The sequence below is a fragment of the Pristiophorus japonicus genome, chromosome 4, assembly GCF_044704955.1.
Source record: "Pristiophorus japonicus isolate sPriJap1 chromosome 4, sPriJap1.hap1, whole genome shotgun sequence".
In the NCBI taxonomy this organism is placed as follows: Eukaryota; Metazoa; Chordata; class Chondrichthyes; family Pristiophoridae; genus Pristiophorus; species Pristiophorus japonicus.
The window spans coordinates 252,316,914-252,340,229 of record NC_091980.1 but is presented as its reverse complement, the minus strand read 5'-3'; the positions used below and the strand labels follow the sequence as shown (position 1 = coordinate 252,340,229).

The following is a 23,316-nucleotide window of genomic DNA, read 5'->3' as shown; positions in this document are numbered from 1 at the left end:
AAACAAGGGTACCACATGAGCAGTCCTCCAGTCCTCCAGTCCTCTGGCACCATGCCTAAATCCAAAGAGGACTAGAAAATGATGGTCAAGGCCTCTGTTATTTCCTCTTTTACTTCGCTCAACAGCCTAAGATGCATTTCATCCGGGCCTGGGGACTTATCCACTTTCAAAGCTGCTAAACCCCTTAATACTTCTCTCTCACTATGTTTATTTTCATCCAGAATTTCACACTCCTCCTATCTGCATTGCCCCTTTCCTTTGTGAAAGCAGATGCAAAGTATTCATTAAGAACCATACCAACATCTTCCGCCACCACACAGAGATTACCCTCATCGTCTCTAATAGGCCCTACCCTTTCTTTAGTTATCTTCTTACTCTTAATATATTTATAGAACAGCTTTAGGTTTTCCTTAATTTTACTTGCCAAGAATTTTTCATGCTCTCTCTTAGTATTCCTAATATCCTTTTTAATTTTACCTCTGAACTTTCCTCCAGAGATTCTACAGTATTTAGCTGTCGGTATATGACATACGCTTCCCTTTTTTTTCTTTATCCTCCCCTGTAAGTCCCTAGACATCCAGGGGGCTCTAGAATTGTTATTCCAACCCTTTTTCTTTAAGGGCACATGTTTGGCCTGAGCCCTCCAGATCTCCTCCTTGAATGCCTCCCACTGTTCCGACACTGATTTACCTACAAGTAACTGTTTCAGTCCACTGTGGCAAAATCACTTCTCAACTTAGCAAAGTTAGCTTTTCACCAATTTGGGATTTTTATTCCTAGTCTATCCTTGTCCTTATCCATGACTATTTTGAATCTGACTGAATTATGGTCACTGGCACCCAAGTGCTCTCCCACTGATTCCCCTTCCACCTGCCCAGCTTCATTCTCCAAAACCATCCCCTCCCGTGTTGGACTTGTTATATACTGACAAATAAAGTTCTCTTAAATGCATTTTAAGAATTCCGCACTCTCTATACCCTTCACACTATATTTATCCCAATCAATATTAGGATAGTTGAAATCCCCTACTATTACTGCCCTATGGTTTTTGGACTGCACAGAAATTTGCCTACATATTTGCTGTTCCATCTCCCTCCCACTGTTTGGGGGTCAATAATACTCGTCCAGCAGTGTGATCACCCCTTTTTTAAATTTTTTGATCCATATGGCCTCATTTCATGATCCCTCTAACATATCATCCCTCCTTACAGCTGTAATAGTTTATTTAATCAATACCGCGACCCATTTTACCCCCCTCTCTGTCTTGTCTAAAAATCCTGTAACCAGGAATATTTAGCTGCCAAACCTGCCCCTCTTTCAGCCATGTCTCTGTAATGGCTATAATGTCATACTCCCAAGTGTCTACCAGCTCATCTGCCTGATTCGCTATACTCCTTGCATTGAAGTATATACAATTTTGTACAGGAAGACCTCCTTGATTACTTCTTACTAACCTTTATTTCCTCTGTCTTACAGATTCATTTTCTACATTCTTGCTTTCCAATTTCAGCTTCACTTCCTTCCCTATTGAATTTGTTCTCCAGTTCCAATCCCCCTACCAAGCCAGTTTAAACTCTCCCCATCAGCACTAGCAAATCTCCCTGCGAGGATATTGGTCCCGGCGCTTTTGTAGCCCGTCCGGTTTGTACAGATCCCATCTCTCCCAGAAGCAGTCCCAATGCCTCAGGAATTTAAAACCCTCCCTCCTACACCAACTCTCCAGCCACGTGTTCATCCTCTCTATCCTTCTATTCTTGAATTCATTAACCTGTGGCACTGGTAGTAACCTGGAGATTACTACCTTTGAGGTCCTACCATTTTAATTTTTCTCCTAACTGCCTAAATTCTGCCTGGAGGACCTCATCCCTCTTTCTACCTATGTCATTGATCCTGATATGAACCATGACCTCTAGCTGTTTACCCTCTCCCCCCAGAATGCCATATGTTCGCTCTGTGACATCCTTGACCCTGGCACCAGTGAGGCACCATACCATCCTGGAGTTACGTCTACGGCTGCAGAAACACCTCTAGTCCCCTAACTATTGAATCCCCAACCACGATAGCTCTCTTATTCTTTGTCACTCCCCTCTGTGTAGCTGAGCCATCCGTGGTGCCTTGGACTTGGCTCTGGCTGCACTCCCCAGAGGCACCATCACCCTCACCCGTGCACAAAAAGAGAATATCAGTTGGAAAGTGAGATGGACTCACGGGGAGCCCCCTGCACTACCTGCCTAGTGTTCTTCCTCCGTCTGAAGTTCAGCCACTTCCCCTTTGCCTGCATGCTTTTAAGCAGTGGGTGACTACCTCCTAAAACGTGCTATCCATGTAGCTCTCAGCCTCGCGGATGCACCCTATTGACTCCAGCTGCTGCTCAAGCTCCAAAACACAGAGCTCAAGTAGTTGAAGCTGGAGACACCTCCTGCACACTTGGTTGTCTAGGCTGCACGAAGTGTCCAGGACTTCCCACATGCCGCAGGACATGCACTCCACAGGACTGAGCTGCCCTGCCATCCCTCTAATTATACTTATCTGATTATAAAAGAGAAAGAAAGATGCTTACCAATCACTTACCTGCCCGGACGAGGGCTGTGAGCTCCTCGCCAGAAGTGAGCTCCTCGCCAGAAGTGAGCTCCTCGCCAGAAGTGAACTCCTCACCAACCTCCTGACCTCCCGATTTCTCGGGACTCCTGACCTCCCAAACTCACGGGACTCCTGACCCCTCGGGACTCCGGGCCTCCCGAACTCTCGGACCTCTGGGCCTCCCAAACATTCGGACCAAGGTTTGATGCACAGTATCGGTAAAAAAATTATTGTTGATGGGATTCTGGTGTTTCTAATGAAAACTCTTAATTGTATTTGCCGCATCATAGTCGTAACTGAGATGCATCCTTTATGGAATGTATATACTTTTAAACACTAAGGGGCCAAGTTTCGGCCCGAGTTGCTCCTGTTTTTTTTGGAGCAACTGGTTTAGAATGGAGTATCTTAGAAATTACAATTCTCGGCATTTAGTTTGCTCCAGTTTTAGTCAGTTAGAACAGTTTCAGTTTGGAACAGATTTTTTTTTTCAAAAGGGAGCGTGTCTGGCCACTTACACCAGTTTTGCAAGTTTAGGCAGTGAAAACTTACTCCAAACTAACTTAGAATGGAGTAAATGTAGATTTTTGTACGCTCAGAAAAACCTTGCCTACACTTAGAAAATCAGGCATAAGGAATGGGTTGTGGGGTGGGGGGGTTTAAAGGGAAGTTTACAAACATTAAAAACTTCAGTTTTACAAACAAAGAGCCATCATCAATAATAAATGATAAATACATCAATAAATCAACCAATAAATCAATCAAAAAAAATTAATAAAAAAAAAAAAAATCAATAAATAAAACATTTTCTACTTACCGACTGCAGCACCGGGAGCCCTCAAACAGGGTGCTGGGACGCCCCCCAAGTGTGTCTCTGTCAGTGTCTCCATCTCTCTGTCTGTGTGTGTCTCTCTCACTCTCTGTCTGTCAGTTTCTGTGTTTCTGATGGGTAGGCGGCGGGGGGAGGGGGGGGACTTTGGGGAGGGGAAGGTGTTTGGGTGGGGGGGGGGGGGGGGGGGGGGAGGCTGAACGGGCCGGGCCCAAGACTTCAGGCCGGGCCCACCCCCAGCACCGGATTTAAAGATAGGGGGTCGGGGGGGGGGGGGGGTGGAGAGGAGGGGGAAGGGACGGGGAGAGGAGGGAGGGGGAGTCGTGTTGGGTCCGGAGTCTGGACCGAGGGGGCAGCGGGGGTCGGGTCCAGTGCGGAGGGGGGTCGGGGCTGGGGTCCGGGGGCCGGGGGGGGAGTGGGAGTCGAGTCGGGTCGGGAGGAAGCAGGAGCTGGGCGTGGGAGGTGCAGCATGACCCACGCAGCCCCAGTGAGGCCATTCGGCCAGGGCTAGGGGCTGCGTGCTTCGGGCCCTTCCCACACAGTTTTGGGCGCCTGGAGCTACTGCACATGCACGCCCACTGTAGCGCGCCTGTGCAGAGGTCCCGGCACTGTTTTCAGCGCAGGGACCTGGCTCTGTCCCCCACAGCTCGTGCTGCGCCACACCCAGCTCCAGAGGACCTGCAGGGAGCCGGAGAATCGGTAAGTATTTTTAGGCGCACTTTCTGGCGCGAAAAACGGGCATCCAGGCGCAGCCAGAAACTTGGGCCCTAAGTTATAAGTCATTTAAAATGAAGGTTGACATTTTGGACCAAATAAGGTCCTAATCACCGACTGCAGATTTTTAGCCTTGTTCTGATAAAATCCCTCTAGTCTTTTTAGGGTGTAGGGTGGCTCCATTGTTGGGTCTTGACTAGCACACGTGCACTGTATCTGGTAAATGCACACAGTTGTTCCCCATAACAGGAGGGAAAAGATGTTTCCCAGTTTTCCCCAAACACAATACACATGTGGTCAACAGATATTTCAAATAAGTTAGCCTTTGCATATTTAAAATGCTTGTTTCTGGGAAGAAAGTTTCACTGAATTGTTGCATTAAATATATAACGTGCTGCTACTAAAAATCAGAGAAGGAAGGGAAACTAGCAAATATAATACACCAGTAACTTTTGAGGAGAAGGGGGTTAGCCAGCTTGAACTGTTTTACGGTGCCATGGATCGGAGAAACTAACCCTTGACGGGGATCTTCATGTTGGTATGAATTCAAATTGTATAATTTGACAGGGTTTAAACATTCTTATTTCAACCAGAATATAATCCATGATGGAACTGAGTCTTGTACTAGCTTGGTAGTGTAAGAGGGGACAACAGGCGGCTGGGGTGGGTGGTGAGTCTCCAGTGCCAAAAGTGCCTGGTGTAACTTGTTCAGACACTGATATACATAATTACATTAAGGTCTTCGTAATTAAGTTTTTAGAGGAAAAGCAACTTGAGTAAACCTGACAATTTGAAATACTGTATCTCAGTGCTAGCTGTGACTGATTTCTATTATTTTATTGGAAGAATATTTAAATGCACAATATTCTAGTAATAGATGGTTTGATTGTTTGAAACAGAAAGAAATGGTGCCCCACAAATCCAATTTTTAAAGAAGAAATGTTGCCTGCAAGTGGGAGTTGACCTTCAAAGAAGTGTTCACACCAGAGTTTGTTCCACTTTCTCTATTGGTGTTCCTAAAGCTAACAACTTACATTTATATAACATCTTTAATGTAGAAAAACATCACGATACTTCACAAAGGCATAATCGGACAAAAATGGACGTTGTCATAGAAGATATTTGGAGTTGTGACCAAAAACTTGGTCAAAGGTGGGTTATAAGGAGGGCCTTAAAGGAGAAGAAATAGGTGGAGGGCTTTATGGACGGAACTCCAAAGCATAGGACCTAGATGACTGAAGGCACGGCCGTCAGTGGGTGAAGGAAGGGATGGTTGGACAAAAGGCCAGAGTTAAAGGAACAAAGAGTTGTGAGGGGGTGGTGGAGTGGATGTGTGTAGGACTGGTAAAGTTTACTCAAAGGGAGGGGCAAAGCAATGAAGGAATTTATACATGAAGATGAGAATTTTAAATTGGAAATGGTGAGGGACCAGGAGCCAAATGTATATCAGCAAGGACAGGATTAGAGGTGAACAGGAGTGTGGAGGATTGGAGGCTAGTTAGGAGAACATTGGAATAGTTGAGCCTGGAGGTGGCCAAAGCATGGATGAGTATTTCACTGATGGGTAAACTGAGGCGGAGGCAGGCAATATTATAGAGATGGAAGTAGGTGGTCTTTTTGTGATGGAGAGTATATGGGATCAGAAGCAAAGCTCAGGCTCAAATAGAACATTTGAGATTGCAAGCAGCCTGTTTCAACCCAAGACAGTGGCTGGGTGAGGGGATGGAATTGAAGGTGGAGATATGGAATTTGTTGTGGGGTACAGAGATGGTGGCTTTAGTCTTTCCAATGGTAAAAATCTCAGCCCATCCATGACTGGTTATTGGACAAGCAATCTGATAACACAGAGGCAATGGAGGGGTTGAGCACAGTAGATCTAGGTGTTGTCAGCATACACATGGAAGCTGAGGATGATGTTGCCATGGGGCAGTGTGTCGATGAGAAAGACTGAGTCAAGGAGAGATTCTTGGGTGGATTGCAGAAGTGGGAAGAGAAGCCATTGCTGGAGAAGCTCTGGCTACACTTGTATATAGGAAGCAGTGGAACCAAGGAAGGGCAATCCCACTGAGCTGAACAATGAAGGAGAGGCATTGGAAGAAGGGTGTGTGGTCGACTAATACTGTCAGGTCAATGAGAATGAGGAGGGATAAGGCAAGGCAACACAGTCACAGAGGATGTCATTTGTGACGTTGGTTAGGGCCATTTCGGTACTGAGTTTGGGATGGAAACCTGATTGGAGAGATTCAAACGTGGCGTTGTGGGAAAGATGAGTACGAATTTTGGAGATGACCTTATATTCAAGAACTTTGTAGAGGAAAGAGGGTTGGAGATGCGTGCGTTCAAGGGTGTGCTTTGTGAGGAGGAGAGTGATGACAGCGGTATTGAAAGGGAGGGAAATAGTACCTTAGGAAAAGGAACTATTTACAGTGTCACCTAGCATGAGGGCCAGGATGGGAAGTTAAGTGGTCAGCAGTTTATTGGGAATGGGGTCAAGGGAGCAAGAGATGGATCACATGGACAAGATGAGCTCCGAGAGGAGGGCATGAGGAGAGATAGGAGAAAAATTAGAGAAAGTCATGGGAGCAGGGCTAGTGCAAGAGGGACTCTGGTTAGGTTTGGCTGTTTGGGCAAGGGAAGGGGAGCGAACAGATGGTCTCAATCGTAATGTCAGAGAAACTCATGAGCTCTTTGCACTTGTGAAAGTGGAGGGGATGGGGAGAGGGGTTTACATAGAAACATAGAAAATAGGTGCAGGAGTAGGCCATTTGGCCCTTCGAGCCTGCACCGCCATTCAATAAGATCATGGCTGATCAATTCCTCAGTACCCCTTTCCTGCTTTCTCTCCATACCCCTTGATCCCCTTAGCCGTAAGGGCCATATCTAACTCCCTCTTGAATATATCCAATGAACTGGCATCAACAACTCTCTGCGGCAGGGAATTCCACAGGTTAACAACTCTGAGTGAAGAAGTTTCTCCTCATCTCAGTCCTAAATGGCTTACCCCTTATCCTAAGACTATGTCCCCTGGTTCTGGACTTCCCCAACATCGGGAACATTCTTCCCCCATCTAACCTGTCCAGTCCCATCAGAATCTTACACGTTTCTATGAGATCCCCTCTCATCCTTCTAAACTCCAGTGTATTTCGTGCTTTCTATTCGCCCTATTTGGGACATTATCACGAGCAACTCTAATCTTCGATTTGTATCACATTGAAAGATATTTATAAGTAAATATTTAATGTAAACCATTAAGTAACTCCCTTTTGATCTGCTTCAGTCATATGCAACAAACTACTCTGTCCCAATAAAAGATATAGATCTCCTAATGTTAGATCTCCTAATGTTCAAATGTGTTCTCTAAATCTTAGAACCATTCTATCAAAATAGATAGAATATTGATTACCCAGCTTAAAAAAATGAAATTGATTGCCAATAGTTTAAAAAAAGAGATTTAATTATAAACCTAAAGTGCAGCAGTTGACAAATCTTATAAAAAGGCACGTATTTGACATTAAAGGTTAAAATGTTGGAAGCTGTGACCCAATGTTTCAATGCTTACAATTTTGGCACATAATTATGGCATTTAAAAATTAGAGCTCAGCAGCTCTGAATAGTACTATTTGCCTTTTATTCTACTCAACTCGTTTCATTAGTCACTTTGATTCACTGACTCAATGCTGTGTTTAGCTTGAAAACCTTAACCAGTCTGGCAATATATTGGAACGGAAATGGATTGTTCATTTTAATACAAGATGACCAATGTTCATTGTAGTTGAATTTGGATTTGAGGAGTTGGGTTGAACATCCCAGTTCCCATTTCCACCCTCCCGTCAGCTGGATTGTTATGAGGACATCCTTTCATACCAGCTAGGGTAATTGATAGTACATTCAGAGTATATAGTGTGACACATCCAACAATTCACTGGCTAAACCTACTTATGGCTCTTATTTTCTTTGTAACTTGCTACAAACAATAGGAAAATGTACTCGAGAGTATACAAGTACAGGACTTCATATCAAAATATTTAATTAGGATGTGTTTTATTATGCTCTGAGCTCCCAAGAATTCAACAGCACACCAAGGCAAATTTCTGTGCCAACATCGACCAAATTCTGCAGCAAGACTGTCCAGGTTTTGGGGACATCTCAATCTCAAAAGAATAAATATGTATAATACAGTGCTAAACTGGCAGTTTAATTTAGAAAAATTGTGCAATCAGTGCCAATGTAGCTGCTACTTAAAGCCGAGCTCTCTCGCCTGGCTTTTCTACTAGCCTAGGGAGACAGCAAGAGTTAAGTTAAAGCTGGTTAATGCCTGTGGTACTAATAAAAACTGAAAATACATTAATAGTTCACCAGCATCTGAAAAGACAGGATAAGGTTTCAGGTGTAGACACTTTGTACACTGTTCATTTCTGTTTATATGTATATATTTGTCCTGGTATTCTAATTGCAAATTGTGTTAACAGGACATTAGTCTTCTAATTCCCAATGATTTTCACCATGCATTTCATATTTTTCATACTTGCCAGCTAAACTGGACTCCGATATTCTGCAACGCCACAATTGAATAAAGTGTTGACGTCGGTGTGGTTCCGTAATCCCCATGTGCATTCACGTTTCAGGTGAATTGTGCAAGGCATGAAATACATAGGGAATTAAGGAGTTTCCAGTCAATAGGGATTAGAAGACTTGTGTCATCTTGTACCATTCAGAACCAGTACACAAGGTATTGGATCAAATATACTTACAATGGGGAAACTGGGGAAGGAAAGCAAGAGAAAAAAGAAACGGCTAGACAGGTCCTAAATTCCGTAGCAATTTCTGTAGCTGTAGAATCACAGAATTGGTTGATGAAGGTAGTGCAGTAGATGTGTCTATACGGACTTTCAAAATGCATTAATTAACTACCACATAACCGTCTTATTCGGAAAATAGAAGCACATGGGATTAAAGGGACGGTGGTAACTTGGGTATGTAATTGGCTAAGGGATAGGAGGCAGAGAATAGTGGTGAACGGATGTTTCTCTGACCGAAGAGAGGTAATCAATGGAGTTCTCCAGAGATCGGTATTGGGGCGATTACTTTTCTTATATGTAAATGACCTGGACTTGAGTATAGGAGTACAATTTTGAAATTTGCGGATGATACAAAAGTTGGCAATGTAGTAAATAGTGAGAAGGATAGTGGCAAACTTGAGGAGGACATAGACAGACTGATGAAATGAGCAAACACATGGCAGATGCAATTTAATACAGAAGTGTGAAGTGATGCACTTTTGAGGAACAGCACGGAGAGGCAGTATAATCTAAATGGTACTATTTTGAGGGGGGTGCAAGAACAGAGAGACCCTGTGATGGTGGCAGGGCAAATTGATAAGGCAGTTAAGAAAGCACATGGGATTCATGGCTTTGCTAAACCTTTTCAAATCTCTGGTTAGGCCTCAGCTGGAGTATTCTGTCCAATTCTGGGCACCACACTTTAGGAAGGATATCAAGGCTTTGGAGAGGGTACAGAGGAGATTTACCAGGATTATACCAGGCATGAGGGACTTCAGTTATGCGGAGAGATTGGAGAAGCTGGGATTATTTTCCTTTAGAGCAGAGAGGGTTAAGGGGAGACCTGATGGAGGTATTCAAAATTATGAGGGGTTTTGATAGAGGAAGCAGGGAGAAACTGTTTCCTCTGGCAAGTGGGTCGGTAACCAGAGGTCATACATTTAAAATAGTTGTCAAAAGGACTAGAGAGGAAATGAGAATTTTTTTTCAAACAGAGGGTTGTTAAGATCGGGAACAGATTATCTGAAAGGATGCTAGAAGCAGATTCCATGGGAAATTTCAAAAGGTAATTGGACATGTACTTGAAGGGAACTAATTTGCAGGGTTATGGTGGGAAAAAGCTGGGGTACGGGACTAAATTGGAAATCTCCTTCAAAGAGCTGGCACAGGCATGACTGGTCTAATGGCCTCCTTCTATGCTGTAAGATTCTATGAATCGCAGAAGACTGGAGATCCTGATTATAGTCCATCACTGGGTTTCTCCCTGTCATCTAAATTCTAGAGCTCCCTCCAGTGGCTGAAGAGCATTATAGCAGCAATTTTCTCCTTGTTTTACTTGGGTGCATTCTGTAGGCTTCAAAAACTATTTGTAGACCTGTGGAATTTTCCATCTGTATTTCTGCTTTTCCGCTGTTGGAGCTCCACAGTTGCCCAACTGGCAAAGCCTTGGTAATTGGAACAATTGTTTGTATTAAATTTCATGTGCCATTGTTTAGCCCACTTACCTATTTTATCCAACTTACTCCGTAGCTTCTGAGCTACCTCCCTTGAACCACTGCCTTTCCTAGTTTGATATAATCTGAAAAAGGGACCACTTTGCATTAAGTTTCTGAATCCAAGACATTTATGTAAATTAGAAACCGTTGTGGTGCCAAAATTGATGGCGGCACCACACTCAATACTTATTCCCACCCTGACATAATTCCTGCAACAAATACTCATCGTTTTCTACCCTTCAGCCAATTTCTTCTGAATTTCCATGATTTACCCTGAATCCCCACAGCTTTGAGTTTAATTAATAACCTTTTGCAAAATGTCTTGGGTGAGTGGATTATTGACCTGAGGGGGTGTACATTTTGTTGAGGTGAAATGTGCTCCAGAACAACTTGACTTGTTGAGTGACCTTCATCAGAAATGGCAAGGACATACATTGCAACCAAAATAACATTAACCTGTGCCTGTATGTGCGTGTGTGGTGGATACATAAAGTAAATGTCCATGAACTGATTCTGGATAGCATTGTACAAATCCTGGGAGAAATCGTATTCAGTAAAGGTTATCATGGCCCAACCTGAATGGAATTACAAGAGATGGAAGTTTGTAAACTATCATCATGGTCACACTGTGATTCAAAACAAATGTTATTTGACTATATTAAAATTTTTATTTTTCCTTCAGTGGCTGTATGATTTGGTACAGTGATGCTCTGCTTTGTGGGAGAGTCATCCTAACCTGCCTTCATATACTTCGAGGCAGCAGGTTCACACAACGGTGGTGATAGCCTAGAAGCATCATGCTGCCTTTTGGCAGATACTTAGGCTACGGGAGAGAGAGAGAGGGATTTGCACATGATTGGGAGGGGTGAATAATAAAATTGAGCTAGCTCCACTGTAATAGCATTAAAGCTGCAACGATGGATCCTTCTGTATTGTTAGTTATAAAATCAAATGATCAAAGAGCATTAATAGTAAGGACTCAAAGCTCATTGGTAAATATGCTCTTTTAACCACATTTTCTTTTTTCTTTCAGCTTTTCAGGGAAGTAAGAATAATGAAATGTTTGAATCATCCAAATATAGGTAAGCATTTCTCTTTTCCCATAATTTTGAGGGATAAATTGGGCGCACAACAATTTTCTCCTGTTGAAAAATTCTTACTTAAGCTGATGGGCTAACCTGCTTTGCCTTAACTCTGATGAGCTGATATGCTCTGCCCAAACTCTAATGGGTTAGTATGCTCTAGTGTAACTATGATGGACCAATATGCACTGTCCTACAATTCTTGGATAGGCATCTAACTATTTGACAAGAAATTATGGTTTCAACAAGCATCACCCTTGTTCGAGTCTAGCAAGGGATTTGCTCATTAAAGCGTAGAAGATAAACCATAACCCTATTTGGACACTGTTCCTGATGCACACCGCACGCTATTAGTATTTTAATCAATAGAAGCTCTTATTTCTTTCAGTAATTCCTAGAATATTAGTTGATTAGCTAGCCTTCCCCATCCTGTATCCATAAACACCAACACATTCAAAACTCAGCAGCCCATATCCTATCTTGCACGAAGTTCTGCTCACCCATCATCCCCAGCCTCACTGATCTATTCTGGTTTCCTGACCTCCAAATATTGAATTTAAAATCCTTGTCACCTTAAAGCCCCGCCACAACATCATGGGGTGGATCTTCTGGAAAAATAACAACGTGTTAATGACGCACTCCGTTATCCATGTGCAAATCGGCCAGCAAGTTCAAGGGATTAAGAGCTGCAACGTGATTTGCAAATCTCCAGAACTTGCTGGTTGATGTATGCTGCGCCATTGTTTGCTTTGCACAAATGGCATCGCACCCTTGGCCTCCACATTATTTTAAAGAATTTGCTGGATTGCACGTTAATTGCCCATTTAATTTGCTATAAAGTTAAGTCTGGTAATTATCAGTGTAAGTACCTTTTTAACGACATGATAATTGTTAATGCAGTGCCAATAAACCTCTTTGGCCCAGAAATTGAACAATTCAAATGGTGGAATCTTATTCCTTCAGGTGGTAAATTGTCCATGGAGATTTTTTAAATGTCAAATATGATTTTTTTTCTTTTCCTTTCTAATTGTATGAATACGTCACATTGAAATGTAGCAGAAATTCCTTAACTTGGCGCATCAAAATAAACTTTATTTTACAGAAGTTGAATGGGTGCACATTGCATTAATATTATAATTTCTTGGGTATGCAGACATAAATTTCAATAAGCATTGTCTCGAGCCAGACCAGGCAAACAATCCATTCATACATTTCTGCAATTCCTCACCCACCCAGGTGATAAAAATAACTAACTTTTAATACAGTGTAGCTATTTTGCACTGCACATTTTTTGTCAAATGTGCATTGTAAAGCCCCCCCCCCCCCCCTTTCCAAGGGGCTTGGGGGTGGAGAGAGAGGGGCTGAGGGTGGGGGGGGGGCGAGGTGGAAGAGAGAGAGGCGGCTAAAAGGGTGGGTGGGGGGGGGGAAAGAGAGAGAGAGGCTGGGGGGGGGGGGGAAGAGAGAGAGGCTGGGAGCGGGGGGAAGAGAGAGAGGCTGGGAGCGGGGGGAAGAGAGAGAGGCTGGGAGGGGGGGAAGAGAGAGAGGCTGGGATGGGGAGGGGGCGGAGGGGGGGGAGAGCGAGAGAGAGAGGGGCTGGGGGGGGTGGAGAGAGAGAAGCTGGGAGGCGGGGGAGGGGGGAAGAGAGAGGCTGGGAGGCGGGGGGTGGGGGGAAGAGAGAGGCTGGGAGGTGGGGGGAAGAGAGAGGCTGGGAGGCGGGGGGGGGGAAAGAGAGAGGCTGGGAGGCGGGGGGGGGAAGAGAGAGGCTGGGAGGCGGGGGGGGGGGAAGAGAGAGGCTGGGAGGCGGGGGGGGGGGGAGAGAGAGGCTGGGAGGCGGGGGGGGGGGGGAGAGAGAGGCTGGGAGGCGGGGGGGGGGGAGAGAGAGGCTGGGAGGCGTGGGGGGGGGAGAGAGGCTGGGAGGCGGGGGGGGAGAGAGAGGCTGGGAGGTGGGGGGGGGAGAGAGAGGCTGGGAGGTGGGGGGGGGGAGAGAGAGGCTGAGAGGGGGGAGGAGAGAGAGGCTGGTGGGGGGGGGAGAGAGAGGCTGGTGGGGGGGGAGAGAGAGAGGCTGGGAGGAGGGGGGGAAGAGAGAGAGAGAGGCTGGGGGGGTGGGGGAAAGAGAGAGGCTGGGAGGAGGGGGGGGAAGAGGCTGGGGGGGTGGGGGAAAGAGAGAGAGAGAGAGAGAGAGGCTGGGAGAGGGGGAGAGAGAGAGAGGCTGGGAGGGGGGTGGAGAGAGAGAGAGGGAGAGGGGGAGAGAGAGAGAGGCTGGGAGGGGGGTGGAGAGAGAGAGAGAGAGACTGGGAGGGGGGGCAGAGGGAGGCGGGGAGAGAGAGAGGCTGGGGGGGCGGAGAGAGAGAGGCTGGGGGTGGGGTGGGGAAAGAGCGAGGCTGGGACGGCGGGGGGAAAGAGGGAGGAGCTGGGAGGGGTGAGGGAAGAGAGAGAGCCTGGGGGGGGGGGAGGGGAGAGAGGAGAGGCTGCGGGGGTTGGTGGGGGGAGAGAGAGGCTGCCGGGGCGGGGGGTGGAGGAGAGGGAGGCTGGGGCCGGGGGAGGTAGAAAGAGACAGAGGTGGTGGGGGTGGGGAGGAGGGCGAAAGAGAGTGAGGGGCTGGGGGCGGGCAGGAGATTGAGAGGCCGGGGGGGGTGGGGCGGTGGGGCTGAAGAGTGGCATATCACATGACTCATTGAAACCATAAACAGATGAAGTGAAACCTGTCTTTTCCATTCCAATATACTGTCAGCTATTTTTTTAGTTCACAAAGACATTTCTAAATGAACACATTGTTTCATTTTAATTAAGAAATAAAAGTGAAACCAAGGCTACCCTAATGCCTCAGCTAATTTAAACAATTAGCACCTCATCAATACACACCAGTAAGATGCCAGGTTTGATCGATAGTGTGTGCAGTTTTAGCTAATTTCACTGGGGCACTGGAAGAAACATTACAATTGGCTTTACTGTCCCTTGATTAGAGGGGAAATTCAACCGTTGTTCTCACTTTTCGTTATTGTATAGGACCGTTGCTGAACATCTGGCGATGATAAGTTTGGGTTTGGCTATGATGAACCTTCCAACCATGCCAACATTTACTGTCTAGGGCCACAAATTAAAGATTGGGTGAGGTAGCAGACGACAACCATAATAAGAACATAAGAACTAGGAACAGGAGTAGGCCACACGGCCCCTCGAGCCTGCTCTGCCATTCATGGCTGATCTGTTCATGGACTCAGCTCCAGTTCCCCGCCCGCTCCCCATAACCCCTTATTCCCTTATCGTTTAAGAAACTGTTTATTTCTGTCTTAAATTTATTCAATGTCCCAGCTTCCACAGCTCTCTGAGGCAGCGAATTCCACAGATTCACAACCCTCTGAGAGAAGAAATTTCTCCTCATCTCAGTTTTAAATGGGCGTCCCCTTATTCTAAGATCATGCCCTCTAGTTCTAGTCTTCCCCCATCAGCGGAAACATCCTCTCTGCATCCATCTTGTCAGGCCCCCTCATAATCTTATACATTTCGATAAGATCACCTCTCATTCTTCTGAATTCCAATGAGTAGAGGCCCAACCTACTCAACCTTTCCTCATAAGTCAACCCCCTCATCCCCGGAATCAACCAAATAAACCTTCTCTGAACTGCCTCCAAAGCAAGTATATCCTTTCGTAAATATGGAAACCAAAACTGCACGCAGTGTTCCAGGTGTGGCCTCGCCAATGCCTTATATAGCTGTAGCAAGACTTCCCTGCTTTTATACTCCATCCCCTTTGCAATAAAGGCCAAGATACCATTGGCCTTCCTGATCACTTGCTGTACCTGCATTCTATCCTTTTGTGTTTCATGCACAAGTACCCCCAGGTCCCGCTATACTGCGGCACTTTGCAATCTTTCTCCATTTAAGTAATAACTTGCTCTTTGATTTTTTTCTGCAAAATGCCAAAATCCAGCAAGGTGCCAATGCCTTCTGAAGATCGAGACAGGAGAAAAAATGTAGGAAAAGGGAAAATAAATTATTTTTAACATGAAACAAAATGTGCTGTTTTGCCAACTGAATTTATAAATTTTATATATATATATTTATTGGCTCTTTAAAAATATATATATTTGTATATTTATTGCTCACTCATAAATTAGATGAAATTGAGCTTTCTGTTAACATTAATCTAGTTGAAATATATTGGCTAAATGTGTTGAATTTGATGTTTATCTGTGTTTATCAATATGCCAGTTTTTCATTTTTGCTTTCCAGTAAAATTATTTGAAGTTATTGAAACAGAGAAGACTCTTTATTTAGTGATGGAATATGCAAGTGGAGGTAAGTAGAATCCAACTGAAAAAATATTGTCCAATTTTATTTTGACGAAGATTTGGTATTTTTTTGGCTTTAATGAGAAAGAGTATTTGTTTTCATATAGTGCTTTATTATGTCTAAACTTCTCAATGGGCTTCATACAATGAATTATGTCTTGGAATGTATTAATTATTCTGTCAGCAGTTCTGTGCAACTTCCTACAAACAGCAGTGTGATGAATGATCAGTTGATCTGTTTTCTGATGATTTTTTTCGTTGAATGAGGTACGCCAGGAAAACTTGAATTTTGAATAGTGTCACACTATCTTTAATACACTATCTTTAATAAAAAGGTAGCTTCAGTGCCTCATCCAAAGGACATTACCTCTGCCAATGCAGGACTCCCTCACTACTCCACTGGAGTGTCAGCCTAGAATATACACTCCAATTCTGGTGTATGATTGAATCAATAACCTTCTCTGATCGAGAGACATTGGGCCCAAGTTTCCACATGATTTGCGCCTGATTTTTAGGAGCAACTGGTGGAGAACGGACTATCTTAGCAATCGCAATTCTCCACATTTTTTTTTCTGCAGTTCTAGTCACTTTGGAACAGAATTTTTTCTTCAAAAGGGGGCGTATCCGGCCACTGACGCCTGATTTGAAAGTTTCCACAGTGAAAACGTACTCCAAACTAACTTAGAATGGAGCAAGTGAAGATTTTTGTAGAACTGAAAAAACCTGTTCAACACATTAAAAAATCAGGCGCAGGTTACAAATTAGGCATCCAGAACGAGGTGGGGGGGCGGGGGGGAAGGGGAAGTCATTAAATTCTATAATAAATCCTTATTTATACTTCTACAAATATTATACAAATAAATCCAACCTGAATAAACATTTATAAGCAAAGAAAAGATTAAATAAACCATCTTCCTACCTGTGTGAAAGTGCTTCAGGCAGGCCTTTCGGGACCGAAGGCTGAACGGGCCGGCCCAAGACTTCGGGCAGGGCCCGTCCCCAGCACCAGATTTATAGGTAGGTGGCGTTGGGTCAGGTCGGGGAGGTTCGGTTCGGTTCGGGTCGGGGGGAGGGAGGAAGGGAGAGAGGGGGTGAGGGGGTGGGAGGGAGGGAGAGAGAGGGGGTGGGAGGGAGGGAGGGAGAGAGGGGGCGGGGAGGGAGAGAGGGGGTGGGAGGGAGGGAGAGAGAGAGAGGGGGTGGGAGGGAGGGAGGGAGGGAGGGAGAGGGAGGGGGCGGGAAGGGAGAGAGGGGGGGAGGGAGAGAGGGGGGGAGGGGGAGGTCAGGTCGGATCCAGTCCGGGGGAGCAGGAGGTCGGGTCCAGTCGCGGGGGGGGGGGGGGGGTGGGTGGAGTGGGAGGGGGGGCGGGGCGGGGCGGGAGTCGGGTTGGGTCCAGTCGGGGGGGGGGCGGGAGCGGGAGTCGGGTCGGGTCCGGGGGGGAAGCAGGAATCGGGGCGGGTCCAGTCGGGGGGGGGGGGGGGGCGGGAGCGGGGGTCGGGTCCGGGGGGCCAGAGTCGGGTCGGGGGGGAGGAGCGGGTGTCGGGTCCGATCCGGAGGAGGGGAGGGGGAGCAGGAGCTGGCCGTGGGAGGAGCCTTATTCACGCAGCCCCAGTGAGGCCATTGGGCCAGGGCTAGGGGCTGCGTGCTTCGGGCCCCTCCCACACAGTTCGGCGCCTGTAGCTACTGCACATGCGTGCCCACTGTAGCGCGCATGTGCAGAGGTCCCGGCACTGTTTTCAGTGCAGGGACCTGGCTCCGCCCCCCCACAGCTCGTGCTGCGCTGCGCCGAGGGCCAGAGGACCTGCAGGGAGGTAGAGAATACGGAGGATTTTTTTAGGCTCACTTTGTGGCGCGAAAAACGGGCGTCCAGGTCGGGACTGCGCCGATCTAGGCGCGTGTGGAAACTTGGGCCCATCAATGCTACAAACTGAGCCAATAAGGTGGTGAAAACGAACAGCGTTTGTTACCTTATTGCTGTGTGCTAAATTAGTAAGACGCAGCTGGAAGTGAATGCAATTTTCCCCAGTCACTTCAGGATTAAAAGGGCAAAAATGGGTCAGAATTTGTTGAATGTTATACTTTAACCCATTCTGAAAGTGCTTGGGTGTTTGCGGACTATAGGTATGCTGTGATTATGTCAATGGAAAACTGCTGGTTTCTTGAACATTTGAGGATCTCTTCTCTTTCCAGAAGAATATCTAGTTGTCTCTTAAATCCATTTATACTGTTTGCTTCGGTGGCCTTACCTGATCATTTATTCTATAGTTCTATTCGTCTTTGTGTATTTTTTTAGTTTTGTTTGATTTTCTTCCTTACATCTCTAGTTTTTTTAATTTGTTTTCCCCTGGTATTGGAACCATTTGCCATATCAGTCTTCAATTCGATCACCCTGAAATTTATTTGCCAAAGAGAACAAGCCCATTTTCTTTAATCTTTCCTTATAACTTGGGTCCAAATCATTTTGGTTGTTCATTTGTGTACACTCTCAACAGCATTAATACCTTTCCTATGCTTGGGTGATGAGAATGTTTCAACAGTGCTGAAAGCATGCTGACCCAGGCATTCTGCAGCAACAATGTAGTCTTTTCTGATGTGTATTCTATCTCTCCACTAATGCAATTCAGATCATACCTGTCTTTTTTTGTGTAGCCAAACAGAGTTGATAGTTTCATAGGTTTATCTACAGTGACCTGTAAATCTTTTTTACTTGTTGAGTTCATTGTATGACTACTCCATTGAACATCTATTCTTTCTTTTCATTTTTTTATTCCTATATTTTCTACTTTTCTATATTAAATTGCAACTGGCACCAACCAGCTTACTGATCTGTACGATTCAAATCCTTCTGAATCTGGTTGCATTAGTCTTCATTATTTGATCTGCCTTCTATTTTGTTCTCGTGAAGCCCTAATAATTGGATGATCATCACCATGGGCTAGAAGCTCCACTTTTTTTGCCTGCTTATTGCCCATTTTACTGCTGAAATGACGTATAACATAGAAACATAGAAAATAGGTGCAGGAGCAGGCCATTCAGCCCTTCTAGCATTCAATGAGTTCATGGCTGAACATGAAATTTCAGTACCCCCTTCCTGCTTTCTCGCCATACCCCTTGATCCCCCATAACGCCCATATATTGCCCATTTTGACACGAAATGGAAACTGTCGGACATTTTTCGGAAACCTATCGCCGAACGTTACTTTCCCCATGTGCTTAACGCCGAAAAAAAATATTACCGCCTGCCCACATTTTTTGGGCGGAATCAGCAGGATGGGCGAATTCAACACCCATAATATCGGCCAGTGTTACTTTCCACATGGAATTAATGCCGAGATTCAATATTAATGCCCGGTGACTGTTTTTTGTCATAAAGAGCATATTTACCCAAACTAGCGGCCATGGAGATCGGCCATCGTCAATTTCACCACCTCGCACACATTTCGTCCACAATATCGCTCGCTCAGAAAACCACCCACAAAAAGTGGAACTAACCAGGACGAATCACAGCGTTATGGACGCCATGTTGTAGATCACCTGGTGTGTCCTTTAAAAGGTTGCTGTGCTTCAACCTCGGCGGAGTTCGGATGTACTCTGCAGGTCGTTGGAGTTGATGTGAACATCTCTCAAAACATCTTGACCACACTGTGACGGATTGGAATTGAAGAGGTGTGTTCGTCTGGACATTCCTTGTTTGTGTGCAATCGGTGGAAAACAGAGAACTACTGCAATGGGGCCTGTTCTTTCTCACCCTCTCTTGGTGACCAAATACATGCAGCGGACTCGACATCGCCGAAGGAACGCTGCACTGCATTATGTGCCCAATGAATGAAGTGACATACAAACGAGGAGGACTAGACGTTACACCCCCCGCAAGTACAAGGAGAAGCATTCTTACCTCGACTTGCCCGACACCACCTGCCATCGGAGACTGCGCTTCCACAAAGTGGTTATCGCTGGGGTATGCCAGCTGATGAGGACAGATCTGCAGCCTGCCAGCACCATCAGAACTGCACTGTCCGTCGAGGTCAAAGTCACCGCGGCACTGACATTCTATGCCTCCGGTTGTTTTCAGGCCACAGCTGGAGACATTTGCGGACTTTCTCAGCATGTGCACATTGCTGCATTAGACAGGTCACTGAAGCCCTGTATGCACGCAGGAGTGACTTGATCAGCTTCCCTGACCAGGGAGGGACAGAGTGAGAGAGCTCCAGGTTTCTCCAGAATTGCAAACTTCCCCAAGGTGCAGGGAGCAATAGACTGTATGCACATCGCGAGGTGGGCACCTTTTCAGGATGCTGAGGTTTTCAGGAAGCACAAGGGATTCCACTCCCTGAATGGCCAGCTGGTTGTTGACCACCAGCAAATTATACTGGCTGTGAATGCTCAATTTCCGGGCAGCATCCTTGATGCGCACATCCTGCGTGAGAGCACTGTATCTGATTTGTTTAACAATGAACCACAAAGTCAATGCTGGATGCTTGGGGACAAAGGATATGGCCTCACCACCTGGCTGATGACCCCCTGAGAGACACCCACACCGGGGCCAAGAGGCGATACAATGAGAGCCACAGAGCAACTCGCAATATCGTTGAGAAAATCATTGGAGTGCTGAAGCAGCTCTTCAGATGCCTGGACCACTCAGGAGACGAGCTCCAATACCACCCTGAGCAGGTAGCTCAATTCGTGGTGGTCTGTTCCATGCTACACAACTTGGCTATCAGGAGGGGACAAGAATTGCCTGATGAGCCTGACAGTCCACCTCACCAGAGAGAGGAAGAGGAGGACGAGGAGGCAGACGCTGACATCGGGCCAGACAATCAGGCTGACACTGAAGCCATGCCCCCGCCCCCGCCCCCCCCCCCCCCCCCCGTAGACCGCATGAAAGGGCGCATAGTGGCATGATAGCTGTAAGAGCCTAGCGTCAGGAGCTCATCAATGATCGCTTTGCCTGAAAGAACGTTGGTGTTATTTACAAGGCTGACACACAGCTGGGTGTGCAGGTCATACATCAATGGTGGGCATCACCTTGGTGACAGTTAAAGTTTAAGTTGATTGAAGTTAAGTGTCATTATACCCTTTGATCAGGAATCACCAGCGTGTAACCATGCAGCTATCTGAGCCAATGTGCTGCAAGGTTTTGTTAAATAAAAAACATTTAAACCGAACATTAGTCTGAAATCATCAGTATTTCTGTACAAACCAACCCTTTCCCCCGCTTCTCCTCCCCACCTCTACACCTTTACCTTCCCCTTCCTCTCCTGACTCCAAGCTGCCTGGCCGAGGAGGTCCTTAGGCGATGCTTCATATGGGGGGACGATCGAAGCACTGCTTAGATGGATACGGGAGAGGACCTGAAGTGGGAGCATGCTCCGAGCCATAAGCAAGATGTTGCTGCTGGCTCTCGTGGTTTGCAATGGGGGTGCGTCACCTTGGGGTGCAGTGCCGCGCTCTGGGATCTCTGGGAGCCCTCTGCCACCAGTGTTCATGGCTACCAGCTCCAGGGCCTAGAACATAAGAACATAAGAATTAGGAACAGGAGTAGGCCATCTAGCCCCTCGAGCCTGCTCTGCCATTCAACAAGATCATGGCTGATCTGGCCGTGGACTCAGCTCCACTTACTGCCCGCTCCCCATAACCCTTAATTCCCTTATTGGTTAAAAATCTATCTATCTCCTCCATCCCTTCCATTTTATGTTATTTGTTGGACAAAAACTTGGTGCCAACTATGTTTTTGGTCCTCGGTGGGCTTTTTGCTGCTGTTGAATCTCCGTCGTTCCTCTCAACAGCCAAACAAGCACACACCACAGCCACACATGCTTTCAGTCCCTCTGAGCTCCCTCTCCCTCTCTCCCCTTCTGTGCATGTCATGGTGACCCTTGACCTCCAGAATCGCGGGAAAGGAGCATTGCCATGCCGTTGCTAAGGAGGGCCACGCTTTACGGCAGAAGGTCAGAAAAATTTAACGCCACCGCCCATTTGATATCGCTTGCAGTAACGCCCATTTTGAAAAATGTAAACGAGGTGTTTTGAGAGTGGGCGAGAAGCCGGCGATCTGAAAACCCTTTTTTAACGCCCACGCCAGAAATAATGCCCATTTTTGGGCGCTAAGCTCCATGTCACAATACCCATACAAAGATTCCCTCAAGAAGTGTGAGTTTCTTTTTCAACAATCTGCCAAATATGCTCAAAAGTGATTACTTTTCTGATGAAGCCATACACTGCAGCATAGTTTCCTACCCATGAAGGACATGCAGTCATTAAATCACTACATGCAGATGTAGGAAAGAATTGGCAGATGAATGGAGCGTTAAGTAATGAGAAAACCATCATCAACTCACTGTGGCACTTTATATAGATTGGCTACCTTTTGGTTCCAGATATTTCGTTAATTGGTTTAGCAAATACACTGGCATAACTGAGAAAGAAAAAAAGAGTTCTCAAATCTGGTGATAGTGTTAGGAGTCGTTCAGGATTGGCTATGCTTGTCACTGTTTGCAGCTTTGGTTTCCCACAAAGCCGATATCCACCCAGTGAAGAAATATTAAATCCCTGTTTGGCAGGATGTAGAGAAAACTCACCTTTCATTCCTCACTTCCACTCTCTGAGGTTAACCACTTAATGTTCCACCCAGAGAATTGTGAACCTGTGGAATTCTCTACCGCAGAAAGTTGTTGAGTCCAGTTCGTTGGATATATTCAAAAGGGAGTTAGATGTGGCCCTTATGACTAAAGGGATCGGGGGGTATGGAGAGAAGGCAGGAGTGGGGGTACTGAAGTTGCATGATCATATTGATCATATAAGGGTCGAATGGCATGCTCCTGCACCTATTTTCTATGTTTCCATGAACTCTGGTTGCTTGAGCAGTGTGACAAATCTGTGAATTGTTCATTGGAACTCTAGCATAATTTCTCCAAGTTACTTGTGATCTTAGCAACCACTAGATTTGAAAGATATTGGTCCTTATAACAGTTGCTTCTATCTAACTTTTATCATGCACCTAATATACCAAGGTGAGAAGAAAAGCTGATGCAGTCACATAGTAGCATAGTAACAGTTTCAGGCAAGAGAACATTATCAACCCACCTAATCACGGTATTCCCTTGATATATTTCTAATAACCTTGAATACCACCTGGTGAAAAGAACCTGTCTAGTTCCTCCTTGAAATCCATTAAGGTTTCTTGTTCCACCACCTGTGCCATTAATCTGTTCCACATACTTACCACCCTTTTAGTTTTTTAAAAAAAAGTTCCCTCTGCATTTCCTGTCTTTTGTTCTTAATTTGTAAATAGGGTCCCTTGTGTTTGCATTCCTAATTTTATATTCTTCTATTATACCCCCTCTTCATCTTCTCTGTTGTGCATTATAGCCTTGAAACAAACAATAAGTCATTCAATCTGCAGCAGGTTAACCAATTTTAGCCAGGCCAGCAGTAGGATACTAAACTTGGATCAGTCTTGGAAAAGAAAAAGTTGTCACATCTGATCACTATCTAATAATCTCGGATGTTTGTTTCGGCAGACTCAGTTGTTTTTTAAAATTCATTCCGGGA

The 23,316-nt window shown here is 45.7% G+C and overlaps 1 protein-coding gene across 10 annotated transcripts in view; it reads left to right on the top strand.

The window, feature by feature from the left end:
- Positions 1-23,316, top strand: part of mark3a (MAP/microtubule affinity-regulating kinase 3a) — a 224,857-nt gene that overhangs the window by 113,758 nt on the left and 87,783 nt on the right. For 9 of the 10 annotated variants that reach the window (XM_070879326.1, XM_070879329.1, XM_070879322.1 and 6 more), the window contains 2 exons: positions 11,428-11,476; positions 15,710-15,775. In XM_070879326.1, the coding sequence (XP_070735427.1) occupies positions 11,428-11,476; positions 15,710-15,775 (115 nt within the window). Of the gene's footprint in view, positions 1-8,683; positions 8,746-11,427; positions 11,477-15,709; positions 15,776-23,316 lie in introns of those variants that run through there. The other variant, XM_070879325.1, reaches the window with a different exon arrangement.